At 36.6% G+C, this 22,227-nt stretch overlaps 1 protein-coding gene across 3 annotated transcripts in view; it reads left to right on the top strand.

The window, feature by feature from the left end:
- ACC (acetyl-CoA carboxylase) overlaps window positions 1–22,227 on the top strand; it is a 151,195-nt gene that overhangs the window by 106,616 nt on the left and 22,352 nt on the right. For all 3 annotated transcript variants that reach the window (XM_083120824.1, XM_083120823.1, XM_083120826.1), the window contains 11 exons: window positions 517–605; window positions 982–1,131; window positions 2,422–2,625; window positions 6,730–6,848; window positions 9,315–9,609; window positions 11,044–11,382; window positions 14,178–14,414; window positions 15,219–15,422; window positions 16,160–16,361; window positions 17,051–17,154; window positions 21,356–21,625. In XM_083120824.1, coding sequence (XP_082976950.1) covers window positions 517–605; window positions 982–1,131; window positions 2,422–2,625; window positions 6,730–6,848; window positions 9,315–9,609; window positions 11,044–11,382; window positions 14,178–14,414; window positions 15,219–15,422; window positions 16,160–16,361; window positions 17,051–17,154; window positions 21,356–21,625 — 2,213 coding nt within the window. The remainder of the gene's footprint in view (window positions 1–516; window positions 606–981; window positions 1,132–2,421; window positions 2,626–6,729; window positions 6,849–9,314; window positions 9,610–11,043; window positions 11,383–14,177; window positions 14,415–15,218; window positions 15,423–16,159; window positions 16,362–17,050; window positions 17,155–21,355; window positions 21,626–22,227) is intronic.

Raw genomic sequence — 22,227 nt, 5'->3', positions numbered from 1 at the left:
TAATATGCAACTTTTCTAACCTATCTGGTTTTATCATGCTGCAAATGACATTATCATCCAATAATATAAGTATGTGTGTGTGAATGTATCAGGGATGGGACATTAATAGGTACTGTTATCAGTATTGCCCAATATGGACATATAAATTTATCAGTAATTTTACCAACCTGATAGCTCATGATTTAGTGCAAATTCCAACACTTTGTCATTATTTTTATGTTTATAAATATATAATTCATATACCCTAGGTTTGTAAAGTATAAATACCTAAATGCGTAAATATACAATTTATTTTTCAAAGGAAAATCTAATGCAATCACGTGGTGAACAAACATTAATTAACGAAGTTAATGAGCCATTTATGTTCTTCGAAGAACATTTTTTCAGTTTTACATCAGATGAGTAGAATATATGTAATTTATTGGTTTCAGTAAATTTTATGTGGATACTTATCAATGAAAGGAAACAATTTCACATCAGTCCATCCCTAATACTTACACTCTATTTGTTTTCCAGGACATTATGACAAATGTGTTACTGCCATTCGTGAGAAACAGAAGGATGACATGGCTGCGGTCACAGGAACTATATTCTCACATTCACAGGTTAGAACCTGATTTTTCTCTATCTTGAATTTTTGGTAGAAGTTCAGATGTACTAAATGAAATATCTGTAACAGGAGTTTTGTCATTCATGTTTTAAATATAATTACATGAGTTAATGGTCTGTCTTGGTAATAATCTTGCCTCCTGTATTGTGTTAGTTGCTTTGTGTATTTTCTGTAACATCATTCATGCTCATTATCACAATTATCCTAAAGAGGCAGAAAGGCGATGTAAAATATGAAAAAGTACAAATAAGTAAGAGTATTGCCACTGGTATCGGTATGTAATCAAAGTGGTATCAACTCAGCCCTAGTATCTATTACATGTGTTGAACTAGAAACAGTGAACAAGTAGTAAACATTAATTACTTTTTCAGGTTGCCAAGAAGAACATGCTAGTGACAATGCTTATAGACCACTTGTGGTCCAATGAACCTGGCCTAACAGACGAGCTGTCTACAACTTTGAATGAACTGACGTCCCTGAACAGGAGTGAGCATTCTCGAGTGGCCCTTAGAGCACGACAGGTTAGTAAGCTTTCCAGTCCAATTTCTAATGCAGATTGACTGATGCATGTAACAGAATTCCCATTCCCCTGTAAAAGTATGGATAATCAACATTCAGTTGAAAGAGTCAGAAAATTTGGATATTGAACCCTGGAAAAGTCGAGAAAATCTTTTTCCTTTCTTTCTTTTCTCTATAGATTTTGAGAATGAAAATAGAATCAACTTATTTCTTGAACCATGGAAAAATTAGGGGAGATATTCTACATAGAAATATTTTATAGCTTATGTTTATAGTACAGTATAGCAGTTAAAACTTGGTTATTTGCATGATCAAACACAACAAATAATCTGGAAATGTATTTTAAAATTGCTCGGAAAACTGGAGAAGGCAGAGAATTTGTTGTGCCAAATCAGTGGGTTTACACTCTGACCCTAGGTAACTCATGTTACCAATCTGACATTAAACCACAAAGCCCAAATGATTCATTTGCCTCCTTAATGAATGTATAAGCTGGTGACCACAAAGGGTTTTGCCTATGAAAATTAACCGCATATTTAGGCACAAAACCAAAGTACATGAAATTTTTCTGGCTATATCTGTTCTTAAGCTCAGGGGCCACCCACCCTCTTACTAATGCATTCTTTGGTGCAGGAGTGATGTTTAAAGTGGGCAGAGCATGCTGCCGATCGCTTGCCTGAAACCAAGACTATGTGATACCTTCACACCCCTGTGTGCCTTCATTATAAAATGGTAGACTTTATTTTGAAATAATACTTATGAAATGTTAAGTGATTAACATGATGCTGAAAAATTCCACAATTTTTTTGTTGTGTCTTGTATTATTATAAATAGCACCTAGTCCCATAATCAGTAGAATCTGGCCCCCATGGTGGAGTGGTTAGCACAGCATGCTATGGCACCAGGGATCCCGGGTTCGACTTCCAGCCTGGGCATGGTTGTTCTTTGTGAATGTCCCTTCACCAATTCATCATATCATCACTCATCCTCATCTTCATGATTAGCCAAAAGTGGTAGGAAAGTGAAGATCAATGAATTTGAATTAAATTATAAAGAATGTTATTAATACAGAAATGCTAATTCCATCTTCAAGTGGATTTAAAAAAGAATAAAATTATCATGTACATTTTAAAGTATACCCTAGTTGTAAATATCTTTATGATTGAAGACATTGTAAAGAATGTAAAGTTCGTCATCTCCACAATCTTTTAGATTGTATCTATTAAAGTAAGTTTAAATGCATGTGATTAAATTCATAAAATACATAAGATGTGTTTGTCTGTTTATTGCAGGTTCTTATAGCAGCTCATCAACCAGCCTATGAACTCAGGCATAATCAAATGGAATCCATCTTCTTGTCAGCTGTGGACATGTATGGACATGACTTTCACCCTGAAAATCTGCAGAAGCTTATTATGTCAGAGACATCAATATTTGATATTCTGCATGATTTCTTTTATCATGCTAATAAAGCTGTGTGCATGGCTTCTTTAGAGGTAAGAATCTACTAAAATAAGGTTCTTCCAAATTAATTTTAGCAACACAATGTTTGAAATTGTATTCAAAGTTATGTGCTTGCTACCTTGTGATTTTTATAAAGAATTATATGTTATTCTCATGATGTTAACATTTGAAATTAAATTTTGAAAAATAATTGACACATACAGGGTCTTTGCAAAACATGCAACACTTTTACATGACTATAATTGTGCTGATGTGTCATGTAGCTAGAGCTTTTTAGAATGGGAACAGCTGCCATCTAACATCACCTTTAGTTAACCAAAAAAAATTAGTTTTCAACCAAAAACATACTTCCAATGAGATGATGCAAAAACCACACACACAAATGCTATCTATCCATGATTTCTTGAATGGACACTTACGAGATGGAGTAGTCTCTAATTTGTATCCAAAACAATTTCATGGACTTTGGGTTTGGCTTCCCTCTACACGAGAGTTAAATCCCTGTGATTTTCGTTTAGGAGTAGGTCTGAAGGATTGGGTCTACTGGAACAGTGCTTGCACAATTAATAGTTTGAAAATCAGCATTCACAGTGCCATAGAGGTGATACCTAATAAAACTACAATAAATAGTGAGCTCCATCAATCTTTTAACATGTTATGGCTGAATCTTACATTAAAAATATTTTCACATGACATCAAACTCTCAGCAACATAACTTTTTTTGGGGGGAAGGCACTTTCTGCCCCTCCAAATGCACTTAGAAGGACACATTTTATGTATATTTGCATATATAAAGTATTGTTTATGCAGATTCTGCATAAATTCACCTTGCCCCCCAAAAATTTGTCTTAAGTTGGCACCTCTACTCAGCAATCCAGAATTGTTCAACACTGAAACACTTAGACATTTCATGTAGTAGCATAACTACAGTGACTTAAAACTGCATCCTTTTGTGAAGATCCTGTGTATAGAATTGTACCAGCTCTTCTGTTAGTTTCAAAGTTGCAATTTTGTCTGAAGACTAAGTTGCCTGCTTATACAGGATGTCCCAAAACTCACTATCCATTTCAATGAAGAAAGCTTGTGATATATATATAAAAACATTATTCATAATAGAATTCCACCCGTGCAAATACCTCAATCTGGTGTTAATGAATGAATGCAAAAATATTTTTAGGATGTCCTCATGACCTTCACCCACGTCAAAACACATATTCCATTATGTATTGGTTGTGTGAAAGGTAAACTGCAATGTATCAACTGGGATTATGTCTGTTGCTGCAGTGATATAATTGTGTAGCTTCATTAGGTAACTGACCATATGTTCGTAATCCTTAAAGTTGACGAATCCCAGTGCAGGTAAATTCAGCCTGACAACCTCATATGACAATCCACAAGCACATACGCATGCAATGGCAACTCATTGTTCAGTTTGCAACACAATCTTGCATGTAAAGAGGAGAAAAGTTTATTTTGTAATATCTTGACCTTGATGTTATGTTCTGGTGTCTTGTGTAGGGAGTGCTGATTCTGGTGTTAATATGTTGTTAAGTAAGAAATTCTTAAACAACCAAAATTCAAATCAAACACAGTGTCGCAACCAGTTTTAAAGAAAATTACAAACTAACAAGAAAAGAAAATTGCCCCCCCCCACACACACACACACGCACATGCACACACACACACACACATACACACATACGTACATACATACATACATACATACATACATGAAGAAACCAGTAAACACTTACCACACAAAAAGAAAAAGTTTGATGCAGTGGAGAAGAAAGAGATTGTGGTTACAAAGAGTAGAGGCACAGAATACTGACGGCAGCATCACTACCATCAGTGTTGCCAGAAACAGTAGATAGAAAACAAAGTTACTTTCACCAGTGTTTACTGCATGGTGGGTGGGTGGTTTCGGGAAGAAGGGAAAGGGTTATTGGTTGGCTAGGTTGAGTCCGGGGGGTATACTGGCGTGCATGCCTGATATATAGACCCTTTCCCATCGCCTGAGAAAAGACGTGTGTGGGGGGGGGGGGGGGGTAAAAGATGGATAATGGCAACACGGAAACAAGTTGTTGAAGGTGGTATTATGGCTGTTGGTGTGGATGGCAACTGTGAAATCAGAATTATGGGTGGAAGAAGGGTGATTATTGATCCTTAGGTTCAAGCAGGTGGAGGTTTCGCCCAGGTAGAATTACAGCAGATTTGGCAGATGAGGGTGTAAATCAGGTTGGATGAGTGGCAGGTGCCCCTGGGATGAAAGGTGAACTCACCTGCAGCTGTGGGGATCAGGAGGGTGGGAGAGGTGATGAGTATGGGGCAAGTCTTGCACCTGGGTTTGTTGCACCTGTGAGCTAGGGGGAGTGGTGTGGAAGGGGTGGGAGTGTTGTGGACCAAGATGTTCTTGAGATTGCGAGGAGGGGGTGTCGATGGAAGAAGACACTAGGTTTATCCTGAAAGATGACCCTGGTGTCAGGATCACTGTGCAGGATGGGAAGGAAGGAGTAGAGGGTATGTCTGATTTTCATGATGTAGGGGTGGTATTGGGTGATCAGAGCTGGAGGATTGGTTTTGGGTTATTTGGTAATGTTGTGGGAGGTGGCTCTTGTGATTAGTTTCTTGATGAGGGTGGAGGGGTAGCCAACCGTGCCATCTAGGGAACCAGCCTGAAATCAAGAAACACCAACTATGGACAAATGTAGTTATATACTTTGTTATATAGGGTGAGGCAGTCAAACGGGAAGAATTATAAAATTCACAAAAAAATAGAGAAAGCAAATATTAGTTATTTTTTGGACATGAATATACTGTACATGAGTTGAAATTGCTAGTGTACCTGAAAAATGTCAAACGGGAAGATTTAAAAAATTCACAAAAAATAGAGAGCAAATATTAGTTAATTTTTGAACATGAATGTACTGTACACGAGTTGAAATTACTAGTGTACCTGAAAAATGTTCATTTTTTTTAATATGGTGTCAGTAAGATGGCATCCTAGGTGTTGCACACGTTGTCGGAGTCTCGGAGTAAATCCGCCCATGATGTTATGCAGACATATTGGTAACATTTTTCCTGCCTGTTCTCGACGACTATGACCCAGATGAAGAAACACTCTTCCAGCAAGATGGTGCAACTAGCTATACTGCCAGAGTGTCTATGGATGTGCTTAGACTCGCATTTCATGGTCGTTTCATCAGCACATTCGGTGATATTCCGTGATATTCCGTGGCCTGCCCGTTCACCGATTTGCCAGCTCCTGACTTTTTCCTTTGGGGTTACCTCAAATCCAAAGAATTCAAGGACAACCCTCCAAGAACCAGTGATAATTTGAAGGAGCGAATTCGGCAAGAGATCCACAACATTCCATTGGAAATGCTACGAAGCGTCATGGGCAGATTTACTCTGAGACTCCGACAATGTGTGTGCAACACCTAGGATGCCATCTTACTGACACCATATTTAAAAAAATGAACATTTTTCAGGTACACTAGTAATTTCAACTCGTGTACAGTACATTCATGTTCAAAAATTAACTAATATTTGCTCTCTATTTTTTGTGAATTTTTTAAATCTTCCCGTTTGACTGCCTCACCCTATACTTGGACTGTTATAAAACTTTATTTGAGGGCCTCCAAGGCACGGTAGTTAGCACAGCACGCTACGACTCCAGGGATCCCAGGTTCGAATCCCAGCATGGGTGTTTGTGAGTGTTCTTTCATCAATTTCATCACATTGTCACTCATCCTCGTCTTTGCAATTAGCCAAAAAGTGGCAGAAAAGCTAAGTAAAATAAACCAAATCAATCAGTCAATAAAAATTTATTCAAATGTGACTCAACAGCATTCTGTGAATAGTGATTGATAGTAGGTAAATATAATAATTTGTTTGCAACACAGAATTATTATGTATTTGGGTAGGAAGATAATGTCTTAATTTTTTAACTGACACCAGTAGTGCACTTTGGGACATCTTTTGTATGTGCAGTATTTCTTCACTGATTATTGATTGTAATTAGTATAGTGACAGATTCATCACAATCTGTGGAAATGAACTTAAGAACATAATGCTGTATTGTGATGCCTAAAATAAAATATGAATATTGTAGTAATTCTCTCAATTTTTTGTAGGTGTATGTTAGAAGAGCATATATTTCCTATGACTTAACGTGCCTTCAACACTTGGAGCTTTCCGGGGAAGTGTGCCTAATACATTTTCAGTTCCTTCTGCCAAGTTCACATCCAAACAGGTGAGTAAAGGCTATACAGGGAGGTTATTTAAGTTTTGTAACACATTGTTACCTGCTTATATACATATATATATATATATATAATATACATATATATATATATATATATATATATATATAAATAGTGTGTGTGTGCGCGTGCGCGATTTGTAGTTAATTAATACACTTACAAAGGAGGTCTAAGTCTCCCCCTCCAATTTCCATGAAACTTGGCAGGTTTATAGAGGGGCCCAAAGGAAGAAATACGTGTTTTTGTGTTTCAGCTTAAAAAAAACTGTTTTAGCGGGCAAAACCCCCCTCAAAGGTCAAGATGAAGACAAATTGACGCGGGGATCTGACCCCTGTGTGCCATTCTGATTTCCATGAAATTTGTCAGGTGTATGGAGGGGCCCAAAGGAAGAAGTACATGTTTTTGTGTTTCAGCTAAAAAACTGTTTTAGGGTGCAACCCCCCCCCCCCCTCAAATGTCAAGATGAGGAGAAATTAAAGTGGGGATCTGACCCCGAAACCACGTAAATATGGCATGGGAAGAAACAGGTGGCATAGGGCCTCTCTATATTCCCCTCCAAATTTCATGGAAATCAGAGGGGGGACACAGGGCTCAGATGATCCCCACGTCAATTTGTCCTCATCTTGACATTTGATGCGGGTTTTGCCCCCTAAAACAGTTTTTTAGCCGAAACAAAAAAAAACGTATTTCTTCCTTTGGGCCCCTCTATAAACCTGCGAAGTTACATGAAAATCAGAGGGGGACACAGGGGTCAAATGCCCACTTACATTTGTCCTCATTTTGACATTTGAGGGGTTTTGCCCCTAAAACAGTTTTTTAGCCGAAACAAAAAAAAACACGTATTTCTTCCTTTGGGTCCCTTTATACACCTGCCAAGTTTCATGGAAATCGGATGACCCCCGACACAGGGGTCAGATCCTTACTTCAATTTGTCCTCATCTTGACATTTGAGGGGATTTTGCCCCCTAGAACAGATTTTTAGCCGAAACAAAAAAAACACGTATTTCTTCCTTTGGACCCCTCTATACATCTGCCAAGTTTCATGGAAATCGGAGGGGGACAAAGGGGTCAAATGCCAACTTAAATTTGTCCTCATCTTGACATTTGAGGGGGGTTGTCCCCTAAAACAGTTTTTAGCTGAAACAAAAAAAACACATATTTCTTCCTTTGGGCCCTTTATACACACACCTGCCAAGTTTCATGGAAATCGGAGGGGGACACAGGGGTCAGATCCCCACTTCAATTTGTCCTCATCTTGACATTTGAGTTGGTGTTGCCCCGTAAAACCGTTTTTTTAGCTGAAACAAAAAAACGCGTATTTCTTCCTTTGGGCCCCACTATCCACCTGCCAAGTTTCATGGAAATCAGAGGGGGACATTTAGATAACCTCCCTTGTTAGTCTTACACTTTGTAATTATATAACACTGCTTATATTATAATGTTTTATTTTAATTTGTAAAACTGTAACTGTAGAAAATTTTTTTATTTTTTGTATAACATTTCTATCTTGTTATATGTGTTAAAGGTTTCATCCTGGAATGGAATGTTTCACATTTATGTGTGTTTCCATTTCCAATACATTCGAATGAATACATATTCGTTTCAATGGCATTTACAAAATCACCTCTGACATTATATGTTAAACAAGTAAGATTATTTATTTATTTATTTATTTATTTATTGAGAAAATTTCAGATACAGCACGTAGCCATTTTACACTGAAATCAGTAACAATGAAAATAACAAAAAAGAACAAAAATAAAAATAGCAAAATAAGACAAAATATTAATATAAATAAGTCAAGATAGCACAATTAAATATTATTTAGCAACATATCTTCTGATGGTTGACCGAAAGGCGTACTCTGTAGAAAATACATCAGCACTTGATGGGAGGTCGTTATATTGGGTGGATTATTTTTGTGCACGAGTGTGTTAGCCGATGTGTAGCAAATTATTTTAGGAACAACACTTGAAAAAATTCTTGTAGGACTAATGAAAAATTTCTTTGTAATCAAAGATCATAATACCTTTTAAAGTGTGGTAATATTATAATTGGATTGAGATACGAAACTCTCGGATCTGGAATTTTTGGATCCGGATCCGTTTGGCCATCCCTACTCCATACCATCCACATTGACACTTATCACGGCAGTAATAGAGCATAAGAGGTTACATACTGACACAGGATAAGTAGTTTTTTCTATTCTTGTGTATGCTGCACACACCCTCAATTTTTACCAGACTTTTATTTTTTTAAAAAAAAAAGTGCATTGGCTACTCTAGTAGATGTGGTGTATACTAACTGAAGAAAAAAATGCTTTTTTTTTCGCCAGAAGCAGAATATTATCCACTTATATCTTGCTTGTGCGCCTACCATAAAGGAAAAAACTTTAAGGATGAATATTCTGGAGGGGAGAAAAATAGAAATCTAGAATTGAACATATCTATTTTCAGAATCCCCCAATACAAAGTTGGGCAGTTAATGGGTCATTTCGAAGATCCTTCATCTACCGAGGCTCCAATGCAGGTAGAGAATTTCCGGCGAACTGGGTACATGGTGGCCTTCACATCTTTTGAGGAGATGGAAAACAATATCGATGAAGTTTTGGATCTCCTCGATGAATTTTCCTCTCCGACAGTGTCAGCTAGAGTCCTGGAAGCAGTCGAGGGGAGCGAGAGCAGGTTGAGTACATCCATCAACATCAGCACTTCTTTTGGAGATGTCATCAGGACAGAAGAGGAGAAAAAGGTACCATAGCATAGAATTTTTTTGTACACTGCAATTTGTTAATTTAGTAAATTTTAGAAATGGAACAAGCCCCTATAGGTATTTTGAAAATTTTGCCAATCTGATAGTTCTATAAATAGCACATAACATTGTGCAAAACTAATACCTGTTTGTTGCTCAGAAAATGCTAGAGGTGCATTCCTATAATGTAGTGAATTGAAAAATATATCTAGTACTATTTTACTGCAACATAAATGATCTGGTTTTGTTTATTTGTTTATGAGAGCTAAACAATGAAAAATTAATAATTTATATATCTTGAACATTGGATATCAGAATAAACCAAAGACACAAACATGTAATTTTGTGAATTGCTTCAAATATGAAAACACACGTCATCCAGACAAACACATGGAACAAAATGCAAAATAGTATGAAAATAAAAGTCTGCAAAGTCCTATGAATTTTTCAAGGGATGTCTTATCTCCCATTGTCAGGATAAGAGGTAAAACTCACAACAGTAAATACAAGTAGGCTGGAACTGGACTGATGTTAGTGGTCAGATTTTGAAGCAGTTACATGGAGGCACTTTTGCTTGTGACACATGGCTATGATCCATTTGCATAGTTCTGTGAATTCTTTTTTATATGGAAACACATAGAAAATAAAGATTGCCAAAATAGGGTGGGGGGGGGGGCTTATACCTTCCTTTGCATTTCGGATCCAATGGCATATTTTGAAAGAAAGACAGTTTTCTGGCTCCATTTTAGGTCGGGTACTTGATCTGCACAATTATACTTCCTGTGGAAGCCACAATTCATCAATGTATGTTTGTAATATATATATATATATATATATTTTTTAAATGTGGAAATGAAAGTTTGAATTTAAGTCCATCTCTGCTGATTGTAATAATTATCTGAAATTCAACTGAACTAATATGTAGGGCCGAGCTGATCCAATGCCAGTGCATCAGTATCGGAAGATACCAGTGGTATTGGTATTGACAAGTATCGGTTGGATTTTATTTACCAATACCAGCAGATACTTTTACTGCATTTTGTGTTTTGCTTCTAATTATTATCTAATTATCCTCGAAATTACACAAAATTCGATGTTTTCATTTATTTTGCACCAATATTGTATGAAAACTGTATTTTGTGATTACATAATATGTATTTTAATATGCTGATGTAATTCTTAAATATTTTGAAGCAAAACTCTGATAAATTGTTGTTTATAATTGGAGTGGAATACTCACCCACTAATATTAATCAAGATTTGAACAACTTTTAATTCTTACAATTTTCAAGCACTTGTGGAAATTGGTATTGTCTCAGCCATAATTCTCTTTAACACATATTTCCACATACCTATTCTTGTCATAATTAAGTTACCAAAATGTATGTAATTCTTGCAATAATATTTTGTTTTCTCCTTGTTTGTTTCATTCAGCAAATTGAGCCAATTCATATCTTGAATTTAGCTGTTCGCCAGCAAGCTGATCCAGACGATGAGAAGTTGAGTCAGCAATTCGGTGAGTTCTGCTCTCACCACTTGGAGGAGCTCCAGCAGAGGGGCATACGCCGTATCACGTTCCTCGTTCTGTGCAAGCGCCAGTTCCCCAAGTTCTTCACGTACCGTGCGAGGGACAATTACACAGAGGACCGCATCTACCGCCATCTTGAACCTTCCTTGGCCTTCCAGCTGGAACTCAACAGGATGAGGACGTACAACCTGGAAGCGCTGCCGACGTCCAATCACAAGATGTTGCTCTACTTGGGCAAGGCAAAGGTAATGCGATTTAGCAGAACAGTTCTGCATGTAAATGTTTCTTATAATTTGCGGTTGGTCAACCAAGTTAGCATGTTAGCAAGCTTCCTTGTTGCTACTAACTTGATGAAGACTGTTTGAAAAAGTTGAAATATTGTGTTAGAACAAGTGTCGCATGACATAAATAGTAATAAAACAAAAAATAAACTAGTACTGGAGCTGAATTGGTCCATTTGGCAGGGAGTCTGACTACTAGAATACTGCATGGGACCACTTTCACTCGCTCGTACTTCTTCGAATCTCCCACCCTCGAGCATATACAATGGATAGAGGCACATATTTTTGGTAAATAAAAAGGCAAAATTTCGGTACAAAAACTGAGTCAATTTCGGGTTCAAAAGCGGTAAATAAAATAAAATATCGGTGTTATAGCGGTGAAAAAATGGATGAAAAGTGGTATATAAAAAGACATATTGGTTTTAAAATTGTGAAAATAATCCTAAATTTGATTTAAAAACTACACTTATTCCACAGAATTAACATTTCACTTCTAATAGCACATTTATGTAATCATCAGAGTATTAAGTTTATTTCTGTGTAAAGGAGTCCATTTTTGCTTCTCCAATATTAACAGCAGAATTAATCAATTTTCCGGAAATTGCATAACTCTCAGGATAATTCAGACCTCGGAAGGTGTCACGGCGGTGAATAAACCCTGAATTTCGTGTTTAAGAGTTAATTTCGCTTTTTGCAGTTCATTTCGCATTATTTCGTGACAAAATATGGTCACAAAATGCACCTCACACCTTTCAAAAACATGAAAAATTAACACTACAATGTGTTTTTTCAAATTTCGTTTTTTCGTCAAAAACGAAATATGCATGCCCCTAACAATGGAATATCATTTTAATGTGACAATAATTGTAGACACACACATGTAAAATATCTGCCTTGGTAGTTTCACGTAGTTTCAGCCCACGATAATCTATTTCATTTTCATGTATCGTGTATTGGTAGAATAGACTAAACTGCATTTTAACAAGGAGATGATGACTAGGGCCCGGGACAATATGTCCTATAAAACTTTAAAATATGTATGTAATTATGTTATAAAAATGGAAAAATATGTCACAAAAAATTAAAAATATATCAGAAAAATTCAGAAGTATCCCCAGTAAAGTCAAAAATATCCACAACAGTACTTTCGAATGTCTCATTATATGGGATGTCAGTATCTTCCAGGGAAGATCGACTACGATGGGGGTGGGGTATTAAATGAAGTCAGAAACCCTTTAACCATATAATGTAGTGGGAAAATACTGACAATATATTGTGAGGTTCACTGCAATTATCCAATGTTATTTGCTATTATGTCAGATTTACACCTTTGTAAAAAGTAAAGCATAATTGGCAGCTTGCTATAAAAAAGGGTGTATTTTCGTTCTGTACTAGTTGGTAAGAAGACTACATGTGCTTTAATTTCTTCGTTCGTAATTTCCTTATCCTGCCATCAATAATATGAACTATCTGTTGCACTAAAGGGATGAATTATAAAATAAAAATTAATAAATTTTAAAATGACCGATTGTATCCAAAACAATTACGAAATTATACAGAAATATGTGTTATTACAAGAAAATTGAAGAAATTTGTTGTAAAAACAAGAAATTGGTAAAATATGTCAAAACATGCCTTATCAAGTTTGTCTATTTTGACTAATTTTCATCAGATATGTAAAGATCTCACCCTAATATCCGATCCGATGCCAAATAAAAAATATGTTATAACATAAAGTCCCGGGCCCTAATGATGACTATAATAATTCTTGAAGCTTTCCTGGTGGCAAATTTTGAAGAGGTTTTCTCAGGCAATCAGCCAGGTGATTTCCAGATAGGATTCCGAGCTTTCGAGAGCTAACGTCACTCTCATCTTCAGGTATTGAAGTGCAGAGATAAGTCAGGGTGAAGTTTATATGTATTTGGCGTGGGAGGGGTCCGATTTAGGTGGCGTTTCTCCGACGTCTGCGCTCCAGCCTGGTTAGCGATAGTCGACTGGGAGCGTGGATGTCGGAGAAACGCCACCTGATTGGCCCATACCACACCAAGGACATATAACTTCACCTTCATTTATCTCTGTACTTCAATCCCAGAAGATGAGAGTGATGTTACCTCTCGAAAGCTCGAAAGCCTATCCGGAAATCAGCTGGCTGATTGCCCAAGAAAACCTCTTCAATGATGACTTATGTTCGCTTAGTTTCAAATTCACCATGTCTTTCACTTCACCATCCATATGAGGTGGCCCACTACCACAGACAAATTACAGTTACACTTGCACTGCTGGGATTCGAGTGGGTATACCACTCATTTTGCCTGTTCGATCATTATTTGCTCACGCGAAGAAGTTCTCAATTACGTATGCTATCTAGCATCATCCATGCAAACTATTTGGTGCTTGAGTAAATCCTCTCCCTGCAGCACTCGACTGACTACCATCCGGGGATGTGTGGGTTTGATTTGTGGGGTAGGTGATTTTTTTAAACTTGTGCCTGCATGAAAGAGACACTATGGAGTTCACCCAGCCTTAAATGGGTTCCTGAGGGGGGGATAACATGTTGCTGATCATATCACCTCCAAAAAATGTCTGAGGTTGTGAGTGTGTCATGTCGTACCTGATGGCACAGTGCAGTGAGCATGAGGAACTTTACCATACCTTTTACATGTTATGGTCCATTTATTATTTAAATATGTCATTTTAAATTGTTTTTTTTATATACATTTTCTGCAGACAATAATAAAAGTATATGTTCTTTCTTCCAGGTTGCAAAGGGTCAAGAAGTCACAGACTACAGATTTTTCATTCGATCCATAATCCGTCATTCTGATCTCATTACTAAGGAGGCTTCCTTTGAATACCTGAAGAATGAAGGGGAGAGGGTGCTCCTGGAAGCCATGGATGAGCTGGAAGTGGCTTTCTCCCATCCACACAGCAAGAGAACAGACTGCAATCACATATTCTTGAATTTCGTACCCACTGTCATAATGGACCCAACAAAGGTATTGATAGTTTTACGGAAATACAATGGGGGAGTCTTTGTAGTGAAGCAAATGTAATTTTTGGAGATATTTATAAATTATGAAAATATGTATTAAGGCATTTGTCCCACTGAGAAACAAGGTGATGCATGACTTCCTGGAGAAAAAAAAACTGTTTTCAGAATGAAGTCAGTTAGTGAAAGTTGCTTGCACTTCTTCTTGAGATGTTTTTCGAAGGACTAAAAATGTGAATGTCACAAGGTCAGGAGCAGTACTTCCGAGTCAAACAGTGTCTGCAAACCTGCTTGATTAGTATCAAGAAATACTTTATTTGGTTCTTTTTAAATTTATTTATTAATCACATTATTATTTTTAAATATTTCAGTACAGATCCTTCAGTTCAAATTATAAGAACTGAGTACCACTAAATTATTCTTTCAGATGTATTTAAAAATATTATTGTTTCAATGCCAAAATCACGAATGTGCTAAATCTTACTTTCGAGATGAAAGCATTTTTAATATTCAATATCCGGGAAGAAAAAAAATCAAGTGCATTTCTATAAATGTTGTCATCGGTAAAATATGTACCTACTTATGACTGTTTATTAGGCCATTTAAATTAGCATGCCAATGTAGTCAGCACCTGCACTAGGTGAAAAAAGTCAAAATTGTGCACATTTTGAAATTGGAACAACAATAAGTTTTTGGAATAATTTTTAAACTGACCCTGTATTGAACCTTGAATATTTGTTTGTGAATATCCCTCCTTTTTCTTTTGCTTTTCATTCTTAAATATGAATGTTTTTTCTGTCTTTTGATTTAGATCCAAGAGAGCGTCACCAACATGGTGATGAGGTATGGCCCTCGACTGTGGAAGTTGCGAGTTCTGCAAGCAGAGCTTAAGATGATCATCCGCCAGTCACCCAATGGCAAGACGATCCCCATCCGCCTGTGCCTGGCTAATGAGAGTGGCTACTACCTTGACATTTGTGTATACAAGGAGGTTACGGACCCGAAAACTGGCATAGTAAGTTTCTCATCTGTAAAACACATCAAAATTCCACTGGAACTTCATTACTGGTAATTGAGAATGGAACTTCTACTGATCCTTAATGAAATGGCAAACATTTCACAAGGAACATAAATTATTTATTTGTTTCCTTAATTAATATAATGGAAAGCTCTGATGGCCTTTCCTTTGAAAAATTGAAGCTGCATATTTAGATTATTTTTTTAACAAAACTAGAACACATGAATTGTACATTTATGTATACATAAACGATAACAAAATAGTAGAATCATGCCTCTAAATACAAGACACTTATAGCAATATCCAATTGGTGAAGTTTTCGGCAATATTACCAATCTACTAATAATATATTCTCACAATTATGTAATAATTCTATGCATCTTTGGCAAAAAAAAAATATTTTAATTTACCTATCGATTTCAGTAACAATTTTATGTTATCGATTTTTTAACAGTACAAATATAACAGGGTATATGGCCAGTTTTGTTGATAGTTGTATCTCTTGAGTTCATGTTTATTAGATGTCACTTTTATGTATGTTGATATTCTTTGTCATATTGAAATATTGATGGTTCGGTTCTTGGTCTATGTTTAACGTTCGGCTCTTGCAAAGGATTTCATATGTTTCTTGTAAAGCACTTTTTCTTTCATTTGTGTAAAATTGTGACTTGTTAATGTGTCCTAGTGCCTTAATGTGTTGGCAAAGTTCTAATGTTAATTTTGATATTTTTCAGATAAGATTCGAATCGTATGGACCAAAGCAAGGCCCTCTCCATGGCTTGCCAATCTCCACCCCATACGTCACAAAGGACTACCTGCAGCAGAAGAGGTTCCAGGCACAGAGCAGTGGGACCACCTACGTGTATGATTTCCCCGACATGTTTAAACAGACTGTTGAGAGGCTGTGGAGGGAGTATGCAGAGGAACGACCGGAAGGTTTGCTATTTACATTACTTTGGAATAATATTCCAGAAGAGCTGAATGATAAAAATGCATCCATAGAATGTAAATAAAAATTATAAAAGTAAAATTTGGTTGAAGAAGTTTTTTCTGAATATCAGAATGATGAGAGTGACATTTGTTCTCGAAAGCTCGGAAGGCTATCCGGAAATCACCTGGCTGATATCCGAAGAAAACTTCTTCATCATTCTCCGCCAGGAAAGCTTCAAGAATTACTTTAAAATATTTGGTTGTTTGTGTGTATATTAGCACTCAGTTTCACTTTGTCCATGTGTGAGAAATCTCTCTTGTAAAAATTCTACAATCAAAATTATGAGAAAGCAATTTTTCTATGAAAATTCCAGCCAACAACCAAGTGAAGTCCAGAGGAACACATAATTAAAGAGAATATTCAAAATAGTGGCATTATTCTTGAAAATAAACATTTCTTAGTGACCCAGTTGTAAAAGCATTGACATGACATGCCAAAAACTCTGGTTTGATTCTTGTTTGAGACTAAAAATAAACTTTTTTCAATAAATTAATATAAATCTGTTTGTCACCACATTGAAATAGCTCTTCAATTTCCAACAATCTTGGAATTGTCAGAAGTAATTTAAATTTAGTAAATTCGTAAATTAATGGTGTTGATTTTGTCATATCCTAATTTTCCAATTATTTTTTAGCAGAAGGGATTGAACCTCCTTCACAAGTGATGGATTATGTAGAGTTAGTTTTGGAAGGCCAAGACCACTTAGTTGAACAAAAAAGGCTACCAGGTGAAAATGATGTAAGTGTTGAATAACTTATTGTTTCTAGGGACGTGTATATTTAGCCTTTAGCGGAAAGACAAAATATGAGATTAAAAATTGCAATGTTCATTTAGGAGTTTTCAAAGGGTGGGAAGTACATTTTCTTGAAATGATATGCAAAATAAGATTAAACAAGAAATTTGCAGGAAGTTAAAAAATATGTTTGTTTAGTGGAAACTTAGATACTGATGCTTTTAAGCAGTTATTACCAGTCAGACCATATTCATAAGAACCTGTCACGTAAAGCATTTTCTTCCGGCTTGTTGTAATTGAAGTTTCTACAGGTTTTGTATTATTATTGTTATTTTAACATGCATGCAGTTATCTCACTGTTGTGCCCCATCATGATTTGCCATCTGTAGTGTTTTGTTTGTGTGCTGGAGTCAATACATCTGTATATAATGTGTCAAGAAAGTTTCAATTCACGGTTACATTCTGTGTTTGTTCAAAAATTCATTCTATCTTCTTTTTTGTGTGTTTGTAAAAATATCGTACATCTAAAATTGTAAATATTCTGAAATGCCAGTATTGTTGATACTCCTCCATGTAAATGATAAATAAGGGCATGCATATTTCGTTTTTGACGAAAAAACGAAATTTGAAAAAACACATTGTAGTGTTAATTTTTCATGTTTTTGAAAGGTGTGAGATGCATTTTGTGTCTATATTTTGTCACGAAATAATGCGAAATGAACTGCAAAATGCGAAATTAACTCTTAAACAAGAAATTAAGGGTTTATTCACCGATGCGACACCTTCTGAGGTCTGAATTATCCTGAGAGTTATGCAATTCCCGGAAAATTGATTAATTCTGTTGTTAATATTGGAGAAGCAAAAATGGACTCCTTTACACAGAAATAAACTTAATACTCTGATAACTACATAAATGTGCTACTAGAAGTGAAATGTTAATTCTGTGCAATAAATGTAGTTTTTAAATCAAATTTAGGATTATATTCACAATTTTAAAACCAATATGTCTTTTTATATACCACTTTTCATCCATTTTTTCACCGCTATAACACCGATATTTTATATTATTTACCGCTTTTGAACCCGAAATTGACTCAGTTTTTGTACCGAAATTTTGCTTTTTTATTTACCAAAAATATGTGCCTCTAATGATAAACTATCTGTCATGAAACTACAACTAAAACTACAAATCTGTTATGTAGGAGAGTTTTACTTGACCGGGACCTCAGGCAATTCTCTATCAGGATCGACCAAAGCTTACATAGCAATACAATCTTAGTTTCTATATACAGGAAAACCTCGTTAATACGAAGTACCCTTTAATCCGAAGTTCTTGCTATTCCCCAGGCGATAAGATAGGATTTATAATGTATTTCCGTACGGATAAATCGAAATACGGATAATTTTTAATACGAAGTTGTTTACGATTCGAAGTAGACACCTGCGTAAGTCGACAAGAGAAGATCGAATGTGGAGAGAGCTTGAACATTGTTTTAACTTGACCTTGACATGTTTCCTTGTCCTAAGAGCTGCTGACAACTCGAGGGAAGCAGCCTGAAATGCCTGCTGGACATTGACATTCTTTGTCAATGTGCATGGCAGGTCAAGCTCTTTCCCCGCTGAATGCGCCACCTTAGAAATATTCATCAATGCTAGATGAGAAATGCGAGATAAGATCGCAGGAATGTTCCAAAATACAAGACGCGTGGCGTCTGGAAGTGTCACCCATCTGTCTAGCTCTGAGCTCGAGATTCAGCAATTTCCCGTAAGCGAGCAACTTTTGGCCTGGTAGCCGACAACTTCGGTAACCACTTTTATTAAAAGTGTGTTCTTTGTGCCCTGTAGAAGTTCATAAAAAAAGGGAAACTGTTACAGATAATCAAAGCCACATAGGCCAACTAAAGATCGTCAACCTGCTTAATGCGTTGTCATCTAGGTTTCCCACAAAAGTTGACGTCGATCTTACGTATGTTGCAACTCCAGTTTCCCGCTTCATACGTTTCCCAACTGTGCCGGTCATAATATTTGACAAAACAGTGTTCTGCTGACTGAGTGACTTCTCCCCTTTTTCTATCAGCAAACAGGGGGGGGGGGGGGGGGGTCCGTTGCAAATTGTTTCGGCCACGATTTTCTGCCTCGTGTGCGCACACGGGCTCCTTTCCTTTGGCATCTAAAAAAAAGCAACCAGTTCTGAATACCTTCTTCAAAATGAACAAAAACCACAGGATAAGTAAAAGAAAAGTGACTCCCTTCCTTCTCCTACAACAGCTCATTATCCGCCACTGGTGTGCATGGTAATGTGATAATTGCAGAATTCAGGTCCCCCTTTCTTGTTTGAATGCAGCTCAGCTGTCTGGATAGGAAATATTGCCCGTATTATTGTCTGTTTCTGTTGCATGGTAAAATGTAATGCAAGGATCATTTTTCTTTTTCACACTGCTGATAAAAGTTCGGTCTTCCACAACTGTGTTATCTTTAAAATGCGGATGATTTTCCTTCTGCCACCTGTTGCTCTAACTTCCAGCAGGTCTCATTGTGTTTACACTGCAGCTGGCACCAGTGTTTAGTCTAGCTTCTGGAAAGCTGTCGCTTGCCTATAACGGCAATGACTCATCCTGTGCAGAACCTCATTGTTTTGAATCTCGCAAAGCTGTTTTGATTTGACGATAACAAATTCGATCTCCAGAAAGAAAAACAAGAGTTAAAACAACTTCATGATGTTCATAAAGTTCCTGTAATCGCCCCTTGTCTTCAGAACCATTAGCATGCTACAAGAGGAAAAGTTTTGGCGGAGCAAGTGTTGGACCTCCAGAATACTCCTGAATCCTGCAATAAATTGTCGATTAATCTGAAAATACGCAAGTTTCGTAAAGCTTGTTTTGAGTTCATTTTATGATGACCTATGCCGGACTAAATATACAGTTTAAAGTGGGATCCAAACCAGAGTGATTATCGAGTGCGGCACTGTTTAATGTGTCCTAGGATACACATTCGGTGCAAACAGATTGCAAGTTGTGTGTTTACTTTTTCAGAATGGATTACAATGTAAGTTGAGGAAGAGTTTGGACTGATCCCTGCAAAGGGGGAGGGGGTGAATGTGAAGTTAACTGAAGCAAGGAAAACGTGACTTTCTTACGATGTCTTTTAGACAGCCGAACCAGAATGAAATTTACAACCCCTATTTTATTTTTTTATTTATTTATTTATTATTATTATTATTATTTTTTTTTGGCCAGGGAAAGGTTGTGTTCTCTCCCAAGATAATCTTCTCTTACCAGTTAATCCTGCAACGGACAATATTCTAGTGAACTAACATAAAATCCAATATTCATTCTGTCCGATTATCTCCAGTCTCTTGCTCGCGCCAGTGAGACTACTGTCAGGATTCTTCCAAGTTTCACTTCTTGCAATAAACGAGATTGTTTTCTTTCCGTAGGTTTCCGTGCAAACTGGATTTCTTATGAACTAAAATTGTAAGAATTTCGTGGATGAGCACAATTAAAAGAAAATGCCATTTTTCAAAAGACTTTTTGCCACAACATGCATCCCGTGCATAACCGGTTGTATAACTAGACAGGATAAATGGTGTTACCCATCTCCTTGGAATCTTTGTGTCCACGTAAGCTCCGTGTTCTCATTTTGTGTAACATTTTTTACACTTTCTTTAAAACGTACAATATTATTATATAGTACATATAAAGCTTATTTTCTGAGCTACCACCAAGTATAAAACATCCTTTGTGGGGGTAATTTATACTTACTTTATTTACACCTGAAAAACAGGCGCCATCTTGGAAAGTTTGGATAACTCGAAATCGTTTAATTCGAAGTTGACATTTTTTGGTCCCTTGAACTTCGTATTAACGAGGTTTTCCTGTACATCTAAACAGTTAGCCCTAGGCTCTATCCTTTCTAATAAATATTTGCGAGGCAACTCAGGTGGGTTGAACATGGTTTACGTATTTGATCCAAACTGACAACATTGTAAAAGACAAATTACTTGAATAAAGCAAATTATCATAAATAACCTTTTATTCCAATATATTTTAAACTATTTTATATTCTTTGCTACATAAAAGAAGGTGCCTTAAAATTCTGAGAAGTCAGTCAACTTCAGCCGATAGAAGTCCAACCACAATGGTTCTTCAAGCCATTATTATTAATAATTAATTTTATGTACTTTACAGTATTGCACACTCTTTACAGATTGGTATGGTGGCATGGAAACTGACAGTGTTCACCCCCGAGTACCCTGATGGCAGGGACATCATAGTGATTGCCAACGACATGACCTACTTGATAGGGTCCTTCAGCCCAAAGGAGGACCTGCTGTTCTATCATGCCTCCGAAATGGCTCGCAACCTGAAGATCCCTCGCATATACATATCAGCCAACAGTGGGGCCAGAATAGGACTGGCGGAGGAAATAAAACAGCTCTTTAAAGTGGCATGGGAGGATCCTGATGAGCCAGACAAGGTACTCTATTGTGATTTGTTGCTAGTCTTCTTGTATTATTATGCATATCAGTTTATTGATAAACTGCTGCCTGTTTTATCAAACCAACACTTTCAAAGTTTTCTGTAAATAGATGCACATTTTCTCTTAATATATAAAAGAGTTTGTTCCCACTTGCTGAGCCCAAATCAATGCATAGCCCAAAACCCTGGACCTAGAAATCTGAAAGTGTAAGAATGTCTTCCTATTCTGACCTAAGCACCCACTAAGAAGGAATTTTCTATAATTCAAACCCTAAGAGCAGTGCGAAAGGGGTTTATTACAGTCCAAACCCTTGGACCTAAGAACACAAAAATACTTACAAAGTCCTGAACAGATGGCGCTGTGTGTATGATACATCTTGGTGGGCAAAGTCAGAAGTGAGCCTCTACTTGTTTTTATAAATGTAAAGATTGCTTTGTAAAATAAATTTTGTGTTGTGTATCTTCGTTTTCCAAGGTAAAATAATGCATTAATTAAGGAGGTGAATAAATCATTCAAGTTTTTAATTAAGTCTTTAGCATTTAATATAAAATTGGTACAATATTGATTATCAGTACGAGGGTCACTATTTATATTTTGAG

Source organism: Lepisma saccharinum, chromosome 4, assembly GCF_977018435.1.
Source record: "Lepisma saccharinum chromosome 4, izLepSacc3.1, whole genome shotgun sequence".
In the NCBI taxonomy this organism is placed as follows: domain Eukaryota; kingdom Metazoa; phylum Arthropoda; class Insecta; order Zygentoma; family Lepismatidae; genus Lepisma; species Lepisma saccharinum.
This window is presented reverse-complemented; position numbering and strand designations above follow the sequence as displayed.